The sequence below is a fragment of the Cetorhinus maximus genome, chromosome 7 (assembly GCF_964194155.1).
Source record: "Cetorhinus maximus chromosome 7, sCetMax3.hap1.1, whole genome shotgun sequence".
Taxonomy (NCBI): domain Eukaryota; kingdom Metazoa; phylum Chordata; class Chondrichthyes; order Lamniformes; family Cetorhinidae; genus Cetorhinus; species Cetorhinus maximus.
Window position 1 is genome coordinate 135,265,446 of NC_135885.1, and position 23,243 is coordinate 135,288,688.

The 23,243-nt window shown below is 38.0% G+C and overlaps 1 protein-coding gene across 6 annotated transcripts in view; it reads right to left on the minus strand.

The window, feature by feature from the left end:
• Positions 1 to 23,243, minus strand: part of bora (bora aurora kinase A activator) — a 33,297-nt gene that overhangs the window by 1,807 nt on the left and 8,247 nt on the right. For 3 of the 6 annotated variants that reach the window (XM_078545994.1, XM_078545993.1, XM_078545995.1), the window contains 11 exons: positions 21,151 to 21,381; positions 20,264 to 20,370; positions 19,260 to 19,305; positions 17,512 to 17,593; positions 16,011 to 16,079; positions 13,179 to 13,235; positions 11,075 to 11,304; positions 10,562 to 10,715; positions 8,376 to 8,935; positions 7,999 to 8,145; positions 2,669 to 2,858 (listed from right to left, as the gene is read on the minus strand). In XM_078545994.1, the coding sequence (XP_078402120.1) occupies positions 2,669 to 2,858; positions 7,999 to 8,145; positions 8,376 to 8,935; positions 10,562 to 10,715; positions 11,075 to 11,304; positions 13,179 to 13,235; positions 16,011 to 16,079; positions 17,512 to 17,593; positions 19,260 to 19,305; positions 20,264 to 20,370; positions 21,151 to 21,315 (1,807 nt within the window). In that variant the 5' untranslated portion in view covers positions 21,316 to 21,381. The remainder of the gene's footprint in view (positions 1 to 2,668; positions 2,859 to 7,998; positions 8,146 to 8,375; positions 8,936 to 10,561; positions 10,716 to 11,074; positions 11,305 to 13,178; positions 13,236 to 16,010; positions 16,080 to 17,511; positions 17,594 to 19,259; positions 19,306 to 20,263; positions 20,371 to 21,150; positions 21,382 to 23,243) is intronic. The other 3 variants (XM_078545996.1, XM_078545997.1, XM_078545998.1) reach the window with 3 other exon arrangements.

Genomic DNA, 23,243 nt, shown 5'->3' on the forward strand with positions numbered 1-23,243 from the left:
GGCAGCAGTGTGTACTTCTACAAGATGCACTTGCAGGAACTCACCAAGCCTCCTTAGACAGCACCTTCCAAACCTGCAACGTCTACGACATAGGACAAGGGCAGCAGATGCGTGGGAAGAACACCATCACCTGAAATTTTCCTTCCAACTCACACCATCCTGACTTGGAACTATATCACTGTTCCTTCACTGTTGATGGGTTGAAATCCTGGAACTCCCTAACAGCACTGTGGGTGTACCTGCACCACTTGAACTACAGCAGTTCAACAGGGGCTCACCACCACCTTCAAGGGTAATTAGGGATGGGCAATAAATGCTGGCCTTCCCAGTGACACACACATCCCATGAACCATTAAAAAAAAATTGCAAACCATCGCCCAGTTCCAAGCTTCCTTTTCTTTGCAAATTCCTTCAATGAGTTGCCCATCTGGTTCCACATTTAAATTTTTAGGGTCAGGTTTCTACCCCTGCCACAACAATGAAATGGCCCCCTGCCAAAGTCACAAATGATATTCCCTGGGACTGTGGTGCATTTTTTCTCCTATCCTCTCTGCAGCTTTCAACAGAGTTAACGTCATCCTCCTCCTTCTCAACACTTCTCCATTGTCCAACACAACAGATTAATTCTCACTTGGTTCCATTCTCACCTGTCCAATTATAGACAAAGCATCTCCATCAATGGCTTCTCTTCCATCGCAGCACCATTACCTTTGGAGTCCACCAAGTATTTGTCCTTAGCCCTCTCCCATTCTGCATGTTTCACTAGCCCTGCTACTGCCTGTGTTGACAGACTGATGCTTGTCTGACATCAGGTCCTGAATATGCTGCAATTTCCTCCAGTTAAATATCAGAAGGACTGAAGCCATCAACTGTGGCCTCAATCTCCAACTCCGTAACTGAGCTACTGCTTCCATTTCCCTTCCTGGCCATTGTGTCAGGCTGAACCAGATTACTCATAATCTTGGCATCACATTTGGCTCTGAGCTGGTGTTCCAACACCACATGCTCTTGCATCAAAAGTTTCGCCTACTTCCACTTTTATAATCTTGCCTGCATCAACTTATCTATTACTGAAACATTTATCCATGACTTTTGAAACCTTGATTTGATTATTCTAAAGCTCTTCTGGCCAGCCTCCCAGCCTTTACGCTCTAATACTATGCACTTCCTTCTACTATCTTTCTTTCGTTTGGCCAACTTTTGTCTGATTACATCTCTGTAGCACCTTGGGACATTTTCCGCTGCTAAAAACACAATATAACTATTAGATTTTAAAGAAAAACAAGTCCCCAAGATATGGTTGGATCGATGAAATCATTTGTTTTCGTTGCATTTGTTAAGTATCATTACAATCCAGCTTGAAGCAACAATTAAAGTGATAATGTTACATGTGTTAGGCCCACTCATTTGTGGAGAACGTAAAAAGACAAATTCTAATGGATTTGCTTATGATTATTCAGCATATGTTATCAGTTACCAGGCATAGATAAAGGAATTTTAACCCAATTTACACCACTTAATGCCATTTCTATACTCCAGACAATGGATCGCTGGTAAAATGAGATTACAGAAAATAGCTTCTTGCACAATACTACTGATGCAAACAGAGAATACAAATACAAACATGTCAATAATCAATACAACCTTAATGATGGCAATCACAGTTTTAAACCGAAGTCAAAAGACAAACTATTCATAACCATAAACCAGTATCCTACTGACGATTGTTATTGTTTCCATGAACTTCTCACACAAGGCACAACCACAACTGAATTATTTGCTGCATCTGAAGCCAAATTAACAGAGGTCCAAATTAAATATTTGGAAACAACAAGTTCTCATGCTGAGAATGAACTCAGAGCAGTTACCATCAATATTACTCACTTCATTCTCCCCTCCAATAATATTGTACTTCTAGCAAAGGTGCTGGCCCATGATCAGGAACCACTTGTTGGTGACTTGGTATGAATTTACTATTTCTATTAGAAGCAGAGTTTAACAGAACATTTTCCAAATAAGCAAAGGAGAATTGGAATATTAAATGTTTCACCACAAATGGCTACTGAAGCCAAGTCAATCACAGGATTTAAGAGAGAATTTGATATTAACAGTTAGGGAAAAGAGTACAGAAATAAGATTAAACTGGGTACTTTTTGACAAGAAGCTAGCACCAGCACAAGCATGATGGACCACTGGCCACTTTATGCACTGAAATTTCCATAATCCATGCTAGATTGATAATGGCATTATGATGTTCTAATCTCATATGGAGTTTTAGAGAGGTAAAAGTATTTTTCTCCTGAATCCAATATTACAAGAGTCTGCATGATAAAAGAAAGTTTATGAAGAACAAAGTTTATATTTCACACTGCATCACACATAGTAGCAGGTAATTCTAAATTTTGAGATCATAAACTGCGACTTCATGTATGTAGCGAAGACATGGCCATTTGCAATGAAGCCAATTCCAGATCAACATTAATCAGCGTTTGTGGAGGTGATGAGAAGTACAACTTTCCAGAATGCAGACTCGAGTGTATAATCTCCCTAGTTGCTAAATAACAGCCTCCATTAATAGGTTATTATTAACTATAACCCAGCACTATGCAATTTAATATTCTCTTTACATTTTAAAGCTATTAAGATAGCTTTCATCAGGATTCCATACCATTCTTTTTAAATATTCTATTCAATGTTTGTTCACAGGGACTTTTCCAAGCATTCAGATAGCAGATGTTCTGGCTTAGCACATCATGTGTTGAACGCAGCCTACTGATATGAAAAGGCTTATTTAAATGAGAAGTCAAGTTCATTCCCAATACTTCTTTGTTCTCTTTACACTCCGAACAAAGGAAATCCTGGAAGTAAAGAAATGCACATTATTTTTCCCAAAAAAGCCAATTCTGTTTAGAAACAAATGTTCTTTTGATAACAAAATGGATAAGTTGATTCACAGACAATACACTGCCCTTCATGCATTACATAGCATTTACAGAACAGAAACAGACCAGTCAGTCCAACAGGTCCATATGTATGCCTCCCCCCCCCCCCCCACCCTTCCACAGCTAACCCCAACAACACATCCTTCTATTCCTTTCTCATGTAGTTATTCATCTTTCCCTTAAATGTGTCTCCCCTGCAAGAAGAAACACTTTCTCCATATTTACTTTATCAAAAGAACTCTTATCAGTCACCTCTCAGACTTTTTTCTGGAGAAAAGAACCCCAGCCTGTTCAATATTTCACTATAGGCATAAGCCTCTCAGTTCTGGTTTAATACTAGTTTTTTTTTGCACCTCTCCAGTGCCTCTAAATCCCATTTATAATACGGACATCAGAATGGTTCATAGTACACCCAAGAATGGCCTGGCCAACGTTTAAAATAACTTATATGCTTTTCAATTCTATTAGAAGTGAACACCAATGCTTTGTTTGCTTTTGATGTTGGGCTTTGATAAGCCCTATTGCTGTTATTAGCCATCTCTGTATCTGTACCCCCAGATCCCTGTTCCTCCACCTCACTTAGACACTTATTTGCAAGAAATATGTAGCCTCCTCATTCTTCCTACGAAAAGGTACCGCCTCACACTTATTGATATTGACACTCATTTACCAATTATATGCCCATTCTGCAAGTTTATTAACGTGTCTTCCTGTATATTTTTTTTGCAGTCCTCTATTTTAATAACTACACTCACAATTTGGTGTCCTGCTAATTTTGAAATTGTACTTCTGATTCCTGAGTCCAAATCATTTATGCAAAAGTATACTCAAAAAATAATAGCACTCGGAAGTGACAGCATTGGTAGGGGTGACTACTGCACAGTCCTTGTGGAGACAAAGTCCCATCTTCACATTGAGGATACCTTCCATCATGTTGTGTGGCACTACCATGGTTCTAAATGGGATAGGTTTTGAACAGACCTAGCAACTCAAGACTGGGCATCCAAGTGGCACTACGGCCATCCACAGCAGCAAAATTGTACTCAGCCACAATCTGTAGCCTCATGGCTTGGCATATCCCACACTCTACCATTACCATCAAGCCAGGAGATCAACCATGGTTCAATGAAAAGTGCAGGAGGGCATGCCAGGAACAGCATCAGGCATATCTAAAAATAAGGTGTCAACTTGGTAAAGCTACAGCTCAGGACTACTTGCGTGGCAAACAGCATTAGCAGCATGCAATAGACAGGGCTAAGCGATTCCACAACCAACGGATCAAATCTAAGCTCTGCAGTCCCGCCACATCCAGTCATGGGTGGTGGCAGACAATTAACTCACTGGAGGTGGCAGCTCCACAAATATCCTCATCCTCAGTGACGGGGGAGCCCAACACATCTGTGCAAAAGATACGACTGAAGTATTTGCAACAATCTTCAGCCAGAATTGCCGAATGGATGGTCCATCTCGGCCTCCTTCGGAGGTCCCCAGCATCACAGATGCCAGTCTTCAGCCAATTCAATTCACTTCACATGATACCAAGAAACGGCTAAAGACACTGGATACCGCAAAGACTATGGGTCCTGACAATATTCTGGCAATAGTACCAAAGACTTGTGCTCCAGAACTTGCTGTACCGTTAGCCAAGCTGCTCCAGTACAGCTACAACACTGACACCTGCCCGGCAATGTGGAAAATTGCCCAAGATATGTCCTGTACACAAAAAGCAAGACAAATCCAACCCGGCCAATTACTGCACCATCAGTCTACTCTCGATCATCAATAAAGTGATGGAAGGGGTCATCAACAGCAAGCAGCACTCGCTTACAAATCACCTGCTCACTGACGCTCAGTTTAGGTTCCACCAGAATCACTCAGCTCCTGACCTCAATACAGCCTAGGTTCAAACATGGACAAAAGAGCTGAACTCCCGAGGTGAGGTGAGAGTGACTGCCCTTGACATCAAAGCAGCATTTGACCGAGTGTGACATCAAAGGAGCCCGAGCAAAACTGGAGTCAATGGGAATCAAGGGGGAAAACTCTCCGCTGGGTGGAGTCATACCTCGCACAAAGGAAAATGGTTGTGGTTGTTGGAGGTCAATAATCTCAGCTCCAGGATATCACTGCAGGAGTTCCTCAGGATAGTGTCCTCAGCCCAACCATGTTCAGCTGCTTCATCAATGACTTTCCTTCCATCATAAGATCAGAAGTGGGGATGTGCGCTGATGATTGCACAATGTTCAGCACCATTCGCAACTCCTTAGGTACTGAAGCAGTCCATGTCCAAATGCAGTAAGACTTGGACAATATCCAGGCTTGGGCTGACAAGTGGCAAGTAACATTCGTGCCACACAAGGGTCAGGCAATGACCATCTCCAACAAGAGGGAATCTAACCATCGCCCCTTGACATTCAATGGCACTACCATCGCTGAATCCCCCCACTATCAACATCCTGGGGGTTACCATTGACCAGAAACTGAACTGGACTAGCCATATAAATATTGTGGTTACAAGAGTAGGTCAGAGGCTAGGAACCCTGCGGTGAGTAACTCATCTCCTGACTCCCAAAGCCTGTCCACCATCTAAAAGGCACAAGTCAGGAGTGTGATGGAATACTCTTCACTTGCCTGGATGAGTGCAGCTCCAACAACACTCAAGAAGCTAGACACCATCCAGGGCAAAGCAGCCCGCTTGATTGGCACCTCATCCAGAAACATTCACTTCATCCACCACTGATACATTGTGGCAGAAGTGTGTACCATCTACAAGATGCACTGCAGGAACTCTCCAAGCCTCCTTATTCAGCACCTTCTAAACTCATGACTGTTACCATCTAGAAGGACAAGGGCAGTAGATGCACGTGTACACCACCACCTGCAAGTTCCCTTCCAAACCACACATCATCCTGACTTGGAACTATATCCCCATTCCTTCCCTGTCACTAGGTCAAAATCCTGGAAATCCCTCCCTAACAGCACTGTGGGTATGCTTATACCACGTGGACAGCAGCCAGTTCAAGAAGGCAGCTCACCACCACCTTCAAAGGCAATTAGGGATAGGCAATAAATGCTGGCCTAGCCAGTGACACTGACATCCCATGAACGAATAATAAAAAAAAAAGGCTTGCACAGATGCATCACACTAAATGAACTAGATGGTTTAGTTTCATTCTTCAAACAAACAATCAGACACAAGAGTCTGGTCTCTTTTTATGTATTTCTGAGGAATCAATGCTTAACCATAAAGGCGTTATCTGATTGAATTTGCTTGCCCTTATAAAAGGGCTTGTTCCTTATAAAAGTCATGATATTCTTGTATTTTGGCACAAGCTTCAGCAAGACCTATGGGAAACGCTGTGTGTGATGATGGTGATTAGGGAATGTTCTCATCAGAAGACATGTGCAAGATAATCTATATTTTTCTCATTCCATATTCTCAACACATGCCAAAGCAACACAATTTAGAAGGGGAACTCCCAAAATACATTTTTGTCATCTACCAAGTCATCTCTGATAAACACCCAATGCAGTCAACAGTCTAATGATTTCTTTTTATGAAATGTATGTGGTTTGCTCCATGTTCCTCCTGAAAAATGCTATGAATCTGTACCCGATTGAGAGATGTTCAAGAAGCAGCTGTAACACAGATGAAGTGATCTTTATTTTGCCCTTTGGACCACTAAATGGTGACAATATTAAGTGCCCTTTATCCACTTAGCCATTTTCTGTTCAGACACTGGTTTATCGTCGAGCTTTTCCACTCCAGGAAACAAGAAACTTGTTAGGGAGTCGAAAATTTATTAATGTATAATATTAGATTTCTGTGGGTATCAATACAATAATTAAATGTTCCCAATCTGGCTGATGAGATCCAAGTGCCACTGGGCTATAATATCAAATATAGTTAACCTTATTCACTGCAATTTTGGCTGTCAGATGTAAATACTGACTCTCTTCCCCACCAGCCCATCAAACAATGACACATGTTAGTTTGCCAAAAGTAGTCACAATAATTGTTCTCTGAAAAGGTAAACGGGAGAGAAGCAGAATTGCAGGCAACAAATCAGAGAATGGAACTCAAAAGTTCTATAATAGAAAAGCGGCATACTATTAAATGGAGAGAGATTGCAGAACTCGCTGGTACAGAGAGATCTGGGTGTCCTGGTACATAAATCACAAAAAGTTCGTATGCAGGTATAGCACATTAGAAAGGCAAATGGAATATTGGCGTTTATTGCAAGGGGAATGGAATATAAAGGTAGGGAAGTTTTACTGCAGCTGTACAGGGCCTTGGTGAGACCACATCTGGAATACTGTGTACAGTTTTGATCTCATTATTTGAAAAAAATATATAACCGTGTTAGAGGCAGTTCAGAGAAGGTTCACTCGACTCATTCCTTGGATGAAGGGCTTATCTTATGAAGAAAGCTTGAACAAATTGAGCCTATACCCACTGGGGTTTAGAAGAATGAGAAATGATCTTATTGAAACATAAAAGAACTGGAGGGAACTTGATAGGGTAGATATTGGGACGATGTTTCCTCTTGTGGGGGAACTAGGGCACACAATTTAAGTATGAGAGGTCTCCCTTTTAAGACAGAGATGAGGAGAATTTTTTTCTGGGCGATGAGTATGTGAAATTCTCTTTCCCATAAAGCAGTGAAGGCTGGGTCATTGAATATATTCAAGGCTGGGTTAGATTTTTGATATACAAGGGAGTCTAGACCACAACCAGATTAGACATGATCTTATTGAATGACAGAGCAGGCTTGAAGGGCCAAAAGGCCTACTCCTGCTCTGAAGTTCTATGTTTATTCTCTCAATATTCTGTAAAATTACAGTAAAGTACAGAACTGTAAATGCCTTCACTTTTGTTCATTATCAGTATTTTACCTTCCTAATAAAATGTTCATCATAAAATATATTTTGACATGCATAACCTGTATAGTACTATGGCTATATATTAATTTCAATTCCATATCTAACCAAACAGTGAGCAATTTGTTTGGTCATGTGCATTAGTTTTGTAAACAAAATATAGGCACAGCAGCATTACCTTAGATTTTAGATTAAGCTTATTTGAAGGTAAAGTTCCAACTAGAGTCTGCAGTTCCAAATGCTCTCTACCAAGCTGGCTATCTGTTCCAATAGCATCCATTATGCTACTCGCAGAAGTGGTTTGTGTATTATAACCACTATCGGCCTATTAAAAGAAAAGTCAATACAAACAATGGTAAAGGCATGACATGTACATTAACACTCAGACTTAAAATTCAATAATATAGACAATGCACACTCAATTAGATTATTCTATATATATAATAGAATATGATTTTATTCTGTCAAAAATCACAAAACAAAACTTTTTATTGATTTCTTCAGAATCAATAGGAGCAATAATTTATTTATAACTGCTCAAAACATAATCCTTACCTGCATACTAATGCTCTCAGAAGGAATAGCACTGCTTTCTGCAAGAGGTGGCATATACATGCGAGGGCTATCCACATTAAATACAATTCCAGTCATCGAGCTAGTCATTGGAATACTAATATTGCTTTCTGTTTCCTTCGCCCAAGTGCTATCATCCCCTTCAGTTGTTCCTAAGTCAGCCATATCAACAGTATGATCCTCATTACCATCTTGAAGCACTATTATATTTTCATTGACTTCTGAGAGATTGAGACGTGGAATGCAATTTGTTTCACTTTCTGTTCCCAGATATCGAGAGAGCACTTTTGCATCCATTTCAGGGCAGAAGTTAGCTTGAGCTGGAGAATGGGGACTCTCCTCATTTTTGTGTTCATGCTGAAGAGTTAACTTTTGAGGAGAAGTGTGACAAAGGACACTGTGAAGTCTGGGATTCGTAGGAGGGCATATTTTAATTGGCGAACATCCTTCTATAAAAGGAGATTCTGTACAGTGGTCAAAATTCCCATCTAAAATTGCTGCAGAAGGAGCAACAGGAGACATGAAAGTAAAGTCCCTTTCTTCTGTATAAAGAAAAAACAGAGGTTATGCAAAGGATAGACTTTTGCAAATAAAGTTGTCAGAACATTAGTGAATATTGGAGAAAAATTTGAGACTCTACTTATAAAGAGAAGTTAATTGGAAGAAAGGTGTTTCTCAAAGCATAATGGAGCATTACTGACCTATAGCAAATTCAAACAAGTGGTCAATGTTTAAAGAATGTACAGCGAGCTGCACATTTTAAATTTCACATTGTGGCCAAACCTCCAAGCCAGTTTCTCCAATCTACGCATCCATGGAATGTCAATTATGCTCAGAGCAGTCATGAAAGTTTACCCCATAATTCTTTTAATACGCAATGTGATGACCCATGTGATTGAGGGAAAACCTATATTTTATGCTTAGCTGGTGGCCCTTGCAAGAACTAGGTTTCTTTGGAAGATGATTTCCTGTAAAAGGCAACCTGCTTCTGGTAACTGATCATATGACCAAATTGCCTGGGAGGTAAATGAAAGAAAAAAAACTGGGTAAACAAGAAGTTAATTACAGGAGTGGAATAGATTCCTGGGTGTGGGTATGTTTTTCAAGCAGTTTAACGTAGAACAAGCTGGCTGTGGGATACATTTAGTTCAATCCAAATTTAGTTGAAATTCTGTGTGCTGGCTAAAAAGGTTTAAATTCTTTGATAACTGTAATACTCTACTAACTGAGTTGGACTTCTGGGATAGCCAAGGTGAGGAGAGAGAGAGAGAAAATGCTTCTGGATGCAAGCTCTCAGAGTTAAAGAACTTTAGAACCTGGAGAGTCCTTACCCAAGGTGGCTAAGTTTAAGACACTATATTGAACTGGAAATCTACAACTGTGGAATGGTTTGAAGGAGATTTGAAGGGACAACCTTACTGGAAGTAAGCGGAAGGCCCAAGAAACCTCAACCCTTATAAGAATCTTTGAAACAGTACTCAGACCAAGTGCTTAATTTTCCAATTTATAAATTTATGATAAGTATCTGACTTGAGTATTTTTGGGAATGTAAGTCAAATGGGTATAAGAAGGTAATTTGAGTTAAGAAGTTTGGTTTAGAGTATGACCCGTGTTCATTGTACTTTTAATATCTTTAACATAACTGACTATTTAAGGTAAAGTGTAGTTATTACTATTCATGTTCTTTGATTTTTGTGTAGTAAAATTATTTTGTTTTAATGAGTGAACCTTGCAGCTTCATTCTTTTAGTGAATATTTGATTGGATTTTCAAAAAAAAAAATTACTGTCTCTACTGAGATCATAACAGCAAGGACATAAAAATAACCGTTCTAATGATACAGTAATGGCAACAGCTATAGCTGTGGATTGACAAACGCCTTAATAATGAATGTAAAGATATGAGTTCTTTAAAAATTTTATCAGTCTGTTTTAGCAAACTGGCCTGCTTCATGCCAGATTAGCTAGTGTCAATATAAGTAGTGGTATAAATAAGTAGCAAGCTGCAAGGGTATAAGAAAGACTTCATTTGGTTATCCTTACGCTGTAAGAGAGGGGAAATAAATAATCCGAAGCAAATATCAAGTTTCAAATTCTCCACTTAATACAAGCAAACATTTTAAAAAGAATGACTACCATTTTTAAGTTCTGAAAAATGTTAAGTTCAAACCTGAATCTGGCATTTTGTCAAACTGAAGTCCAATCGGAGACAAAGGTGGTGATGCAGGATTTGGAGAAGACTTCTCTGGAAACATGGGGCTTGTTAGGCTCCCTAAACTGCATGCCCTTCCAGCATCTTGGATGGGACTTGATGAAAATTGCCCCTAAAATTGACAAGGACGGATTTACATTACCACTTTATACTGTGTGACTTGCAACCTATTCTTGGTATAATGTGCTTTTCTTAGGAACACCAGAGTGGTGAAAATAATGGAACCATATGATGGGTCTCTTGCTCTAGTCACTGTTCTAAATGTCTATATTTATTTATTTCGCTTTTTCTTTTGTGTTCAAGCACTTAGCTGTGTTACTGGAACATTGTGTGAAAAACTGGAGGCATAAAGCCACATCTTACCAATCTACAAAACAGCACATCAGAACCCCACATTCTACAATCTCTTTACCCTTATAACCTACTGTATGGGTCCCAAAAATGATATTAGAAGCTTTATGTAGTACTTACAGAACTGGGAGTTTTTGTGGGGCTCTTGCATCGAAATGGAGGAGATTCCAATGAGTTTAGATTTCCATGCAATTGAATAGGGCCAGCACACGGATTTTGCTCTGGAGAAGGGAGGGAGGAGCTATCAGAGTAGCTTCTTTCACCATCAATAAATAGTTTCCTTCGAAGTGAAGACGCACTTAAACTTTCATGGGACTGGTCAGCAGGGTCTTCCAATTTATAATGTTCACCTGGACACAGAAATGAGCTTGATGTAATAACATTAAAATTTACAGCACAGCTATAAGAAAAAAAAGTGTTTGTGGCACAGATATTACTTTTCAGCACCATTAAGGCAATCAATTAGGGATTCGCTTTCTCCTTGCTGCTGCAGTGAAAACAACTATAGGAAGCATCCATGTGCATCGCACAGCGACTCCATTGCAAATACCATAGTTACAATTTCCAACTGGACTGGCAATTCTCTCGAGTTGCTGAATCCTGGGAAACAATATTACAGGCTTGGAATGTGTATCCCTAGTCTCACTTCTTGGTCGACAGGCTCAGAAGCAGCCCGTTTTATTGAAATGGAGCAACATAGAAAATGTGAGACAGCAAAAAAGTTAAAAAAAGCAAAATCCAAATTTGTTGGTTAATAAAGCAACCCCCCACTGCCCCTCCGACATATTTTCCTCCACTATAAGTAATTATCAGAAGGGCAAATCGGACAGTTAGATACGAAAGTGAGAGATTTCTATTTTGGTCCTCTTGAAATTTTCAGTTATTCATTTCAATGATCAGAAAATTGAATGGCTTACACGGTTTTCTGCATTTGACTATCCTTGAGAGAGATTCTACTCCTGAAATACTAACTTGCAGGATTCACCCTAATTTTCAGTATAAATAATCTGTTTGGGCTCAATCATGTTGCAGCCTTTGGATTATGAAAATTGGTTTCAGGTAATTATAGCAGTTATGGCTCAGGGTTAGAAGTTTCCATTATTAAACTAGCCTTTTAAAACTTCTACTTAATGAAAACATTTTAATTACTAATGATCACACCTAGCATCTCTTGTACCATTTTACAAAATTGTTGTGCAAATTCTGCCCAAAATACTATTACTAATATCAGAAGTTCTACTTCAAATATCTTAAAGTTTGTTGGTTAAGCAGAGTTGTTCAGAAGTTGTGCATTCCATGAATAAGATAGTTGATATTATGATAGATGAATGGCAAGCACCTTTCATTAGAATAAAGGCAACAAAATGCATATCAATGCTACCAGTGAATATTTCTGAGATTCCCTCAATTTGTAGAATGCAGAAGAATTTGAGTGTACCCGTACAAAATACATTAAATTCAGCAATGCTATGTGACCAAAACTGGCAAGGCTGGACTGTTTTAATTTGATGTAGGTCCATAAAAGATATTATTACAAGGGGAAAATACTGAATCAACAAAGTGCTGGGTAACATTGTGCCCAATTTTGGTTGCTCTGCTTACAATGAGTCATAAGCATTGTGATTTTTTTTTAAAAAGAGGAAGAGATTGCTAGTATCTAAAAAAAAAGTCTAAAGACTGTAAGGGAGATTTATCTGTTCAAGAGGGAGCCAAGAGAGAAGAAGACACATTCTTAAAGTTGGAAAACACCTAAAAAAAAACAGCCTTCGTCCCCTACATCCTTGCAATCTACTGTCCCAACCCAGCCGCCTTTTCCTTTCCAAAATCCTTGAATGTGCTGTCGCCTCCCAAATTGTGTTTCCAACTTTCCTGGAACCCCATATTTAAATCCCTCCAATCAGGTTTCTGCCCCTGCCACAGTACTAAAACGGCTCATATCAAAGTCACAAATTATATCTTATGTAACTGTGACAAGGCCCTGCTGGTAAAGGGATCCAAGTGACAAGATGATCTAGATAGGATGAATGCATTTTTATTTTTCAGATTGTCCTATCCCCCACTCAGACAGCACTAGGATTTAAGAAATCAGGTTGCTTTTTTTGAAAGAGTGAGAGAGAAGTGGCACAAGCAACTTCTAAAAGCAAAATATTGTATCACACAAGCTTACTATTTTGTCCATTTCAATTATCACAATCAAACAATACACTCATGCTTTCTACATTACCTATTATTTTTTCCAGATCAAAGTCCACGGGTAATGACAACAAGGTCTGACTAGCTGCTGCACAAAAAAACAGAATTTAAATTATTGAATAAAGCTCTTTAAGCTACTTCCTCATATTTACAGTAACAAGACCATTCTATGTTTTATCGGCATTACATTTTTAACGCATTTAACATAGCAGAGGCTCTGATTATATTTTTTCAATCTTCGTTAGGTATATAATTGTGCCAGCATACTAAAGTGTTGTCACTATATGGCCTCTGTTCGCCTGGGATAAACTGGCTAACTATAGACTAGTTAGTTATGTTTGTGGGCAAATACGTAGCACCCATAGTTTGAGATCCAGTTGATGAGCATTTAGAAATGCATTGGATAATCCAGGACAGATAATAGGAATTTGTTCGTCAAATCTAACAAAGATTTTTGAAGAGGTGACTGCAGGCAAAAGGGATTGTACTCTACATTGTACACTTAGATTTTCAAAAAAAAAGCAGATAAAGTGACTCATAAGAAGCATAATACAAACATTCAGGTATAGAAAATAAAGAGGAAAGATAACACCTTGGTTAACAGACAGGAAACAAAGGGTTAGTGTTTATGTTAGTCAGATTGGAGAACAGTTGGAAGTGATATATCCAAGGGTCAGTGTAAGATCCAGTTTTGTTCTCAATATATTATGTAGCTAGATTATTTGGACTCAACACAAAAGTAGGTATTTGGAAAGGAACAGCGCACAGGGCAGATTAGCAGAATGGTGACAGGTATAGGTAATGAATTTTAAGAAGGAAATTAATTGAATTAATGAAAGGCCATTGAAGCTTATGGATGAACAGAGAACTAGGGGTGCAAATGAATCATTGCCAAGTACAGGTAGATAAAGCTATGAAAAAGAGGCAACAGCACTTTTAATTTGAGAAATAGGGCTTACTGTTGAAGAGTAGAGAGGTAATAATTAATTTGCACAAGGCAAAGTTCAAAGCTGGAGCATTATTTTTAATTTTGGGCAGCTGTTTATAGAAAGAACCTCAAATCCATAGATTCATCAGGATGATACCAGGGATCAGAAACTATACTGAGAAGGGGAGGCTTGAGATACTGGGACTATGTCCAATGGAGCAGAAAAGGCCATTTTAAAATAAGAAGGCTTTTGTGTGATAGGTTGAATAAAGATAATTTCCTCGGCCTCGGGAGACAGTGATGAAGAGTTATCAATTTGAAATGGCCACTAACAAAATGAGGGAAAGGAGGTTAGGGGGAATGTATTTTATGTAGGGCATCATCGGAGCATGGAATGCTTTGTCACAAGAAGTAATTCAGGTAGAGACCATTGACTGCTTTTAAAGAAAAAGTGAACAACTATTTACAGAAACGAAGATACAATATTTGAGGAAGAGTGCAGGCAAGCGGTATTAGTTTTAAATTGTTCCATCAATGGATTGCTCCAATGGACACTGATACAATAGCCTCCATCTATGTTGATAACAGTTTTAACATTCATGATCTTGTTGCAGTGAAAGTCGAAATAGGTATTAATGTAGCTAGAGTAATTTAATTAAGGCTAGCTAAAGATGTGTAGAATACCATATAAAAGCAAATGATGGCAAGTTAAATGGCACAGAGATTGTATCTTCATTAAAAATTATTTTCAAGTACTCCCCTGTGGCAGGTTACCTCGTACATCACGATCACACATCAAAAAATGCAGACAAAATTCTAAAAATCTACTTTAAAAGCAAAAAAAAGGCTTTTTTTCCTGGGGTTAAACTTAATATATTTTGATAAAATACAAATTTCCCCCAAATTTTCATATTCACAAGCATAAGGTGGCATATTTGGATGGCTGTTTAATAACATGCTTGGTTGAAGAAAGTCAAGCAGGGAAACAATTGGCAAAGAACAGAGGATTACTGGCAATGTTTTAAAAAATTCTTTAGATAGTGGCTAGAATGTCGAATTTTCCAATACAAACCATAATTGAAGCAGGGTCCAAAAATTATTGTAAAAGGGATTTATATTGTTGCTTGAAAAAGTAAAATATTAAAAAAGGAAGCAAGGACAGTGGGATTAGACTACATGGCTCCTGTGGAGAAAAATACTAAATGACAACTGTTGTACATGCTGTAACCTTCGAGGATCCATGTGATTTCAGTTCACATAATATTATGGATTTAAATGAATAAATTCAGTTCCATCTACATCAAATGTTTACTATTTTGTAGGTACATGGAGTATCAACATTGGGTACAATATTTATCACCAGGGCTATTTGTGATTGATAAGACTATTATTTGTTTGAAATCTTATTTCAAAATCAAGGGCAAGTATGCAGTATTATAGCTAAATGGCATTTTATTTCTAGGAAAGTATCAGTAAAGACATAGTAAAGGCAAGCACAAAAACAAACAGGCAGGTTGGTTTGTTACAATTTCACTTCATTATATACTGCACAAGTGGTAGTTAGCACTGAATTATAGATTGTAAATTCCCCATCAAAACAAAATATGGCAACCTCCATTAATCTGATAAAGAGACTCAAGTATGTGGTCCCCTTGCTTGCAAAACATATGTCAGTATGAAGCAGCTACTTAATTGTTTATTATATTAAAATTTGGGAGAAAGTAAAACTAAAGAGATATAGGGCACAAGTGTTTTGCTTTTGGAATACAGTGTGCTTTGGATTATATTGTTCTGTAAAACAATTGTGAGATTTATATTGATATTAAATCCACAGAACGAATTAATTCTTAGTTCAGACGTGTGGGATAAATAATTCACTATATTGCAATAAATAAAGGCAGAACTCCTTGCAGCTATTACATGACCACTACTAACCATTATGCATCCCAGGCAATACAACAGATTCTTTTGATATAGCTGAAGAATCCCTATCCCAGGATGAACCTGAAATGAATGGCAAATAAAGAAATGTAATTGCTTTAGTTGTACTACATCTTTCATTAAGGCTCTACACATAATCACATTTTTAAAACAAGTAAATCTCACCTAAAGATGCCAACTGCATCAGAATACTTAAGTGAGAAACAATTACAAGAATGGAGAAAAGATAGCAGCCAACAGGAAAACAAAAACACACACACACACACACACACTGAGGGCACTCAGTAGAAACGGGAAATCTGGCCTAATTTTGACAAATAGGAATTCTCCACCCATCCACCAACCAACCCACTCATCCCACCTCAATCCAATTTCATTGAACATACCAAGCCCACAATATAATAAAAACAGAAAGTGCTGAAAAAACTCAGCACGTCTAGCAGCATCTGTGGAGAGAGAAACAGAGTTGACATTTTGAGTCCAATATGACTCTTCTCTCGAAACATTAACTGTTTCTCTCTCCACAGGTGCTGCCAGACCTGCTGAGCTTTTCCACCACTTTCTGTTTTTATTTCAGATCTGCAGCATCGACAGTATTTTGCTTTTAAGCTCACAATGGGATACTGGGAAGCACCAGCATCCTAAAGTATATCATATGTAAGCCTTGACAGTATCAGGAAAGTATTTGATTGTATGCACACGCAAGCAAAGGTGAGCCTGAACCAACAACCACACACTGCTGACCAAAGGCATTACTGTACTGAGATTAGAGATGGTAACTCTGGGTATTTTTGCCTCCATTTCCTACCCTTTGGACACCTAGCAAATCTGGGACTACCTTGGTCTGTGTGATATTTATCTGCTCAGATATCAGGAAGGTTTCTCATGAAATATCAGGTAAAATGGCAATTGCCTCAGCAAACTTTGGTCCAATTCATAGGAAATTGTTACGTTGGAAAACTAAGTGGAAATCCAATTTATTGATTTAAGAAAAAAAAAGTTCTGAGTTTTAAATTATATAAACAACTGCTGCTGTGATGAAATAAATAAAGTGGACACGTTTGTACTCAGGCAAACACAGCTACATTGCTCCAATTTGCTGTGCTGAATCAAACTGAATTATGCATCATTTACTTTTTAAGTTCCCTGAACATTTTTAAATCTTGCACACTCAGTACAACACCTTGCACCAAACAAATCCTTCACCTTTATGCTTAACGTCCCCATTTTAGGTATCCAGCATGCAGAGAAGATTTTTAACTTATTACATAATTATTGATTTTGTCAGAATCTAACATATTGAGCCAATAATGAATAGCATGCAAACCAACTGAATGAGAAATATAAGCTGTCACCATAGACCAACAGCTCCTCTATTCCCCTCATCTATGAACTTAAATCTACTTTTGTGAAGGAAGCCCATTTGTGAGAATTTTGTTCTTTACATAAAAGTAAAAAGTAATCGCTAAAATTCAGGTATTTTCAAAGAACTCACACTTGGCTCGATGGGACTGTGCAATTGGTTTCCCCTCAGCTTGAGTCCAAGGAGAAGGGACAATGACACTATTCAGGAAAAACTACAAGTGAACAAAAGTCAGATAAGTCAGAATACATTACATACTGAAATCTTAAACTCAAGGTTAATATTCAAGTAATATTACAACATGGTATTGGATCACTACTTAAATTGATATAATTTTAAGGTTTCACCAGATATTCCTCTCATAAGCTGTGCTAAATGCTGCTCCTGTAAGCAAACCCTTACTCCTACAAAATGAGGTGTGATATTATCCACACAATATTCGACAGGGCAGTATTGTCCAGGGTCAAGCAGAAATCACAATATCATTATTAACTATCAGATAGCAAATAAACATGGGGACCATATGACTTAGGCAAAAGAATCTCAAAACATGTTTAATTTTAAAAAAACATGGAACCAGCAGCAGAAAGTTTATATGGCAAACCAATCCACAGTAGAACTTTTAATGTCTACCTCCTCAGGTACAAAATTAACAAAAGCCACAAGACTCCACTAACTCTGCTCAAGATACTGAATCCTGTGCCAGTGTCTGTGATGCAACTTATGCACCAAGTTTGTCTCTTCGCTGTCTACATAGTGCCATGGTATGTAATAATGTTAGCACAAACCAGCCACATTTCTCTCAACTGCTACCCCGAGACATGATCCACTAGGATCTCCCTCATCGGCATGACTGGCTTTCTAGAGTTCAAGAATGACAATCAACCTGAAAATAAATACAGTAGTACCCATCTAATATTTGCACAGAACAATGCCAAGTCTGATAGCCCAGTCATTACAAATAATAATACACTTATGAAACATACTGCCACAGATCTAATGTGATCAAATAAATACTTTAAGGAAGCATGTCAAAGCCTTGGAGAGAGTGCAGAAGATATTTACCAGAATGGTACCATGGATGAGGGATTTCAATTATATAGAGACTGGAGAAGCTGGGACTTTTCTTAAAACAGAGAAGAATAAGAGGAGATTTGATTGAGGTGTTTAAAATCATGAGGGATTTTGATAGTGTAAATAAGCTATTTCCAGTGGCAGAGGGATCAGTAACCAGAAAAGAGATAACTTAAAGTGACTGACAACAAACCAGAAATGACATGAGATTTTTTAAAACATCTTGTGTTACTGGGATCTGGAATGCATGATCTGAATGAGTGACGGAGGCAGATTCAGCAGTAACTTTCAAAAGGAAATTGGATAAACTCTGGAAGGGAAAACATGTGTGGAGCTATGAAGAAACAGCATGAGAGCTGAACAGCTCTATCAAAGGCAGGATGACCTGAATGGTCTCCTTCGACTCTTTATCATTCTATAATTCTGAGACAATTTTAAAAATTGACATTATTAAACAATTCAATCAAATTAATTATTAATAAAATTGAATTAAATTAATCTATTTAAACAACTAAAAATGTTGAAAATTCAAATTGTGCATTGGTTATTAAATCTGAAAAAATGAATTAAATGTTTTAATTTTCTTCCTGTTATCTAAATTTGGTATGCGTTGCTGAACTTTTAAAAAAATGAACTATATACCCAAGATCAAGTGTATGTGGATGAATGAATTGTACTTGAAGAACTGCGTAAAATTAGTCACTTGAGAAGGTTTTTAACCAGTTTCAGCGAGACCTGCTGGCAGGATTTTACCTAATATTAATATCACACCAAAACATTTTCCTCATTTTGGTCTAAGCACTTACTTCTTCAATGGCTTTTTGTTTCCTTGCCTCAATATCATTATCTAATCTAAAAGCATAAACAAACAAAAAAATACATTTTAAAAAGTAATATTATCGTCACAATTCTGCTGATTTTGAAACTAACTTCTAGCACTGTACAAAGAAAAAATATCTTTCCCTATGGTAATATAACAAGGAATTCTATGCATGGTTTTAACTTTTTAATTTTTTTACCCACATTTTTGAACACAAGAGATATTGTTTTGCTCATTGTTGTAGCTTACTACTTTAGAATCAGACAATATTGTGATTAGAAGTTTTAGCCCTCAACCAATGCAGATAATGAACAATCAAGACTATGCGGTTTATATCTGGGCAGGCCATAATTGGAAATGCCCACACTTCAAATACCTGTCTCATTAGCAAAAGGGATATTGGAAATAATGATATACTGGTAGTCGTTGGGTAGTACAGAACTTGAGTAATGCTGAAAAAAGACATGTTGTTGAAGCTTTTCATCGTGCACTCATCAGGACAATTCGCAAGAATACCAAATGTAAAGGGAACAACCAAATTGTTGTTCACTTTACATTTGGTATTCTTGCGAATTGTCCTGATGAGTGCAAGACAAAAAGCTTCGACAACAAGCGTCCCTTTTCAGCGATATACTGGTAGAAGTACACTATAATGTGGAATTAAAACTTAAAGTCAAAACAGGTCAAATTAAGTCTAATCCACTATGCAATCCTATATGCAAAAAATTGCAATGCTATTCAGAAAATATGATGGGTGACTTACTAAACTAATTGAAGAAATGCTAACATTATGAAATCATTCTGAATTTAAATTAAGCAAGAAAACACCTCTAGAGTGAGAGTGCCTCATAAGTTTCCCCTCCTAAATGGCAAACAAAATTATACCACATATATAATTTAAATAGATAAGAAAGAGTATCAAAAGACACATACACATACCAATTTAATGACTGCACTGTATACAACTCATAGTAAAATAAAACTGGTAACCTGGTGCAGCTCATGTATGCAGACTGCTGGTGAACATCTTCTGGGTCAATTTCAATTGGATGCAAGATGGCTAGCTCTCCAATGGACCATCTGAATTTTCCAGGTGTCTAAGTAAGGAAAGTAGCATATTTTCAAGCCATTCACCAGATGCGAAAAATAATTTACATTTATATACTGCTTTTCAAGACCTCAGGACATCCCAAAGTTTTTTGAATTGTAGTCACTGTTGGAATGTAAGGAACACAGCAACCAGCTAGGTAGATTCTTGATTAACAAAGGGGTGAAAGGTTATTGGGGATAAGCAGGAATGTGGGGTTGAGGTTACATTCAGATCAGCCATGATCTTATTGAATGGCGGAGCAGGCTCGAGCGGCCGAGTGGTCTACTCCTGCTCCTAATTCGTGTGTTCGCATTTACATACTGGTAAGTCTCAAAACAGCAATAAAAGACGACACCTCCGACAGTATAGCACTCCATCAGTGCTGCACTGCATTGCCAGCCTCAATTATGTGCTCAAGATTCTGGACTAAGCTGGAGAATATGCATTTCTCCTGGCAATTTTCAAACTGACAAAATATTAAGTCATCCCAAACAAGTGTAAATTTAAAGACAAAACGACATTCAGTGTCTTCCTTGCTTTTAAACATTTCTTCTCCCTCCTATCTATTTATGAATGACTTTAATTTTAGTACTGGCTAATCCAATCTGGGATAACGCTTTCAAATATAGCTTTTATATAGTATATATCCTTTCTTCTAAAACAGCCAACTTAAAATACAGCATTGCTAATTAGTTTTATGTACAGAACCCAAAAAATCATTAAAATATAACAGTGTGTTTGCAACATAAGAAAAAAGAATTCTCCCTTTGAAGAGTGTCAAACTAACCTGTGAGTCAGGTGTTTTCACCAATCTGAAGACAGAAGGACTGGGAACCACTGGCTCATGCAAACTTGCATAATCACTGGGGCTCTCAAAAGGGTTTGAGACAGGAGGCCGCCCAGGTGTGTCTGGCGTTACGTGCATCCTGGTCTCACTCTTCAGATCTCCCATTACCCCTTTTTAACAGTATGCAACACCTTTCCACTTTCAGTTGTTTATCATTGGGAAAACAAGAATCTAGATGCAAAAATAAACAATACTTTTTTTAAAAAAGTCAAGCGAGTTATTTTTTGCTTATGTTTCTATGAAGCACTTTGGCACATTTTTCCACTTAAAAATACTATTGCTGAAAGAAGAGACATTTCAAATCTTTTCATCTTCCACTCATGAGGGCGCTTTGCAAGATTACGAATAAAGGGAAACAACAATTTATGCTGTACGTGAAGAGAGTGGTTGGCAAGTGAACTCTGATTGGTAGGGGCATTGCCATGGAGAATGCACCAGTGATGGTGATTGACAATTAACTGTCAAGCATTGTTTGAAATTCTGATTGGTTAAGACATTGCCCTGAGGAATGAATCAGCAAATGGCTGTCGCTTGTTTTGTTTAGCTCAAACAGGCGCAATGTGTGTACATCTTCTTTCTGTCTGCAAAGAACAGGGCCCTGTGTATTAATATATATAGCTTCCAGCACATGCAAATGCACCACACTGCAAGCCTGACTGACAATCTTAAATTAGTTGTCAGCGTAATTCTTAGCACACTGAGGATTATTTAGCAAATGTTGTTCAATCGTGGAATCGCATCTAATGTTGTTCACCTGTTTCACACTGCTACTATGCAGTAGCAACACTAGTGGTATTCGCTACAGGATGCTGCTGTCAAGCCAAAACGATGTTCTGCCTATTACACAAATAGGTAATGCGGTATATGAATTTCAGTGCCCTTGTGATGGCAGGTATGTTGGCTGTACTTCCCAAACACTAGAGAATCGTATCAAACAGCATGTCCCAGCTGATGTTCGCAATGGGCAAGGTACAGACCATAGCCAACAGCCCGTGTTTGCAAAACTCAAAACACAGTGTCCAACATCAGATGTTATTCCACGATTGGACAACATTTACTAAATAATTCTTAATGTGCTAAGAATTATGCTGACAACCAATTTAAGATTGTCAGTTGGTCTCACAGTGTGGTGCATTTGCGTGTACTGGAAGCTAATATCAATACACCGGGCTCAGTTCTTTGCAGACAGAAAAAACATGTACACACATTGCGTCTGTTTCAGCTAAACAAAATAAGTGACAGCCATTTGCTGACTCATCCCTCAGGGCAATGCCTTGACCAATCAGGGTCAAGCTGCCTGGTTTAAATTTCAAACAATGCTTGACAGTTAATTGTCAGTCACCATCACTGGTGCATTCTCCATGGTAATGCCTCTACCAATCAGAGTCCATTTGCCAACCAATCAGCACATACAGTATAAATTGCTGATTCCCCTTATAATGGTATTCTTGTGAAGTGTCCTGATGAGTGCAAGATGAAAAGCTTCGACACGTCTCTATTTTCAGCAATCAAGTTCTGTACTACCAAACGACTATTAAAAACACTGTAGAAATGGACATATAAATGATAGCATCTCTTCTCCAAAAATTCATTATCACTGAATTAAAAATGGTAATAAGATTTTAAAAAAAGGATTCCCTTCAATGGAGCTCACATGAACCATTTTTGAATTAAAGTTGTTCAGTACATGTAGGCAATGGAAAATTTCAATTAGTGTTGCAAAAAAGGGCTGTAATTAGAAGTATGTAAGTGCAGCACGTCCTCAGAGAGAGGTTGGAGAGAAGTTTGTAAAAGAGCCTGTGGTACTTTGGATTGCTTCTTGGAAAAATAAATGTTTTATTTGCAGACTTCAGTTAAATAAATGAAACAAGTACTTTAGTAGGTCTCTTCACATGGAGGATCAATTCTTTACTGGTCAATTGTTTAGGCTGATCCTTTTTAATATAAAAATAATCTTTTCTGTGCATTTTTCCTTATTAATCAGGTATCCTTGAAATGCTACTTAGCCTAAGCAAGTTGTGCCAACTGCAATG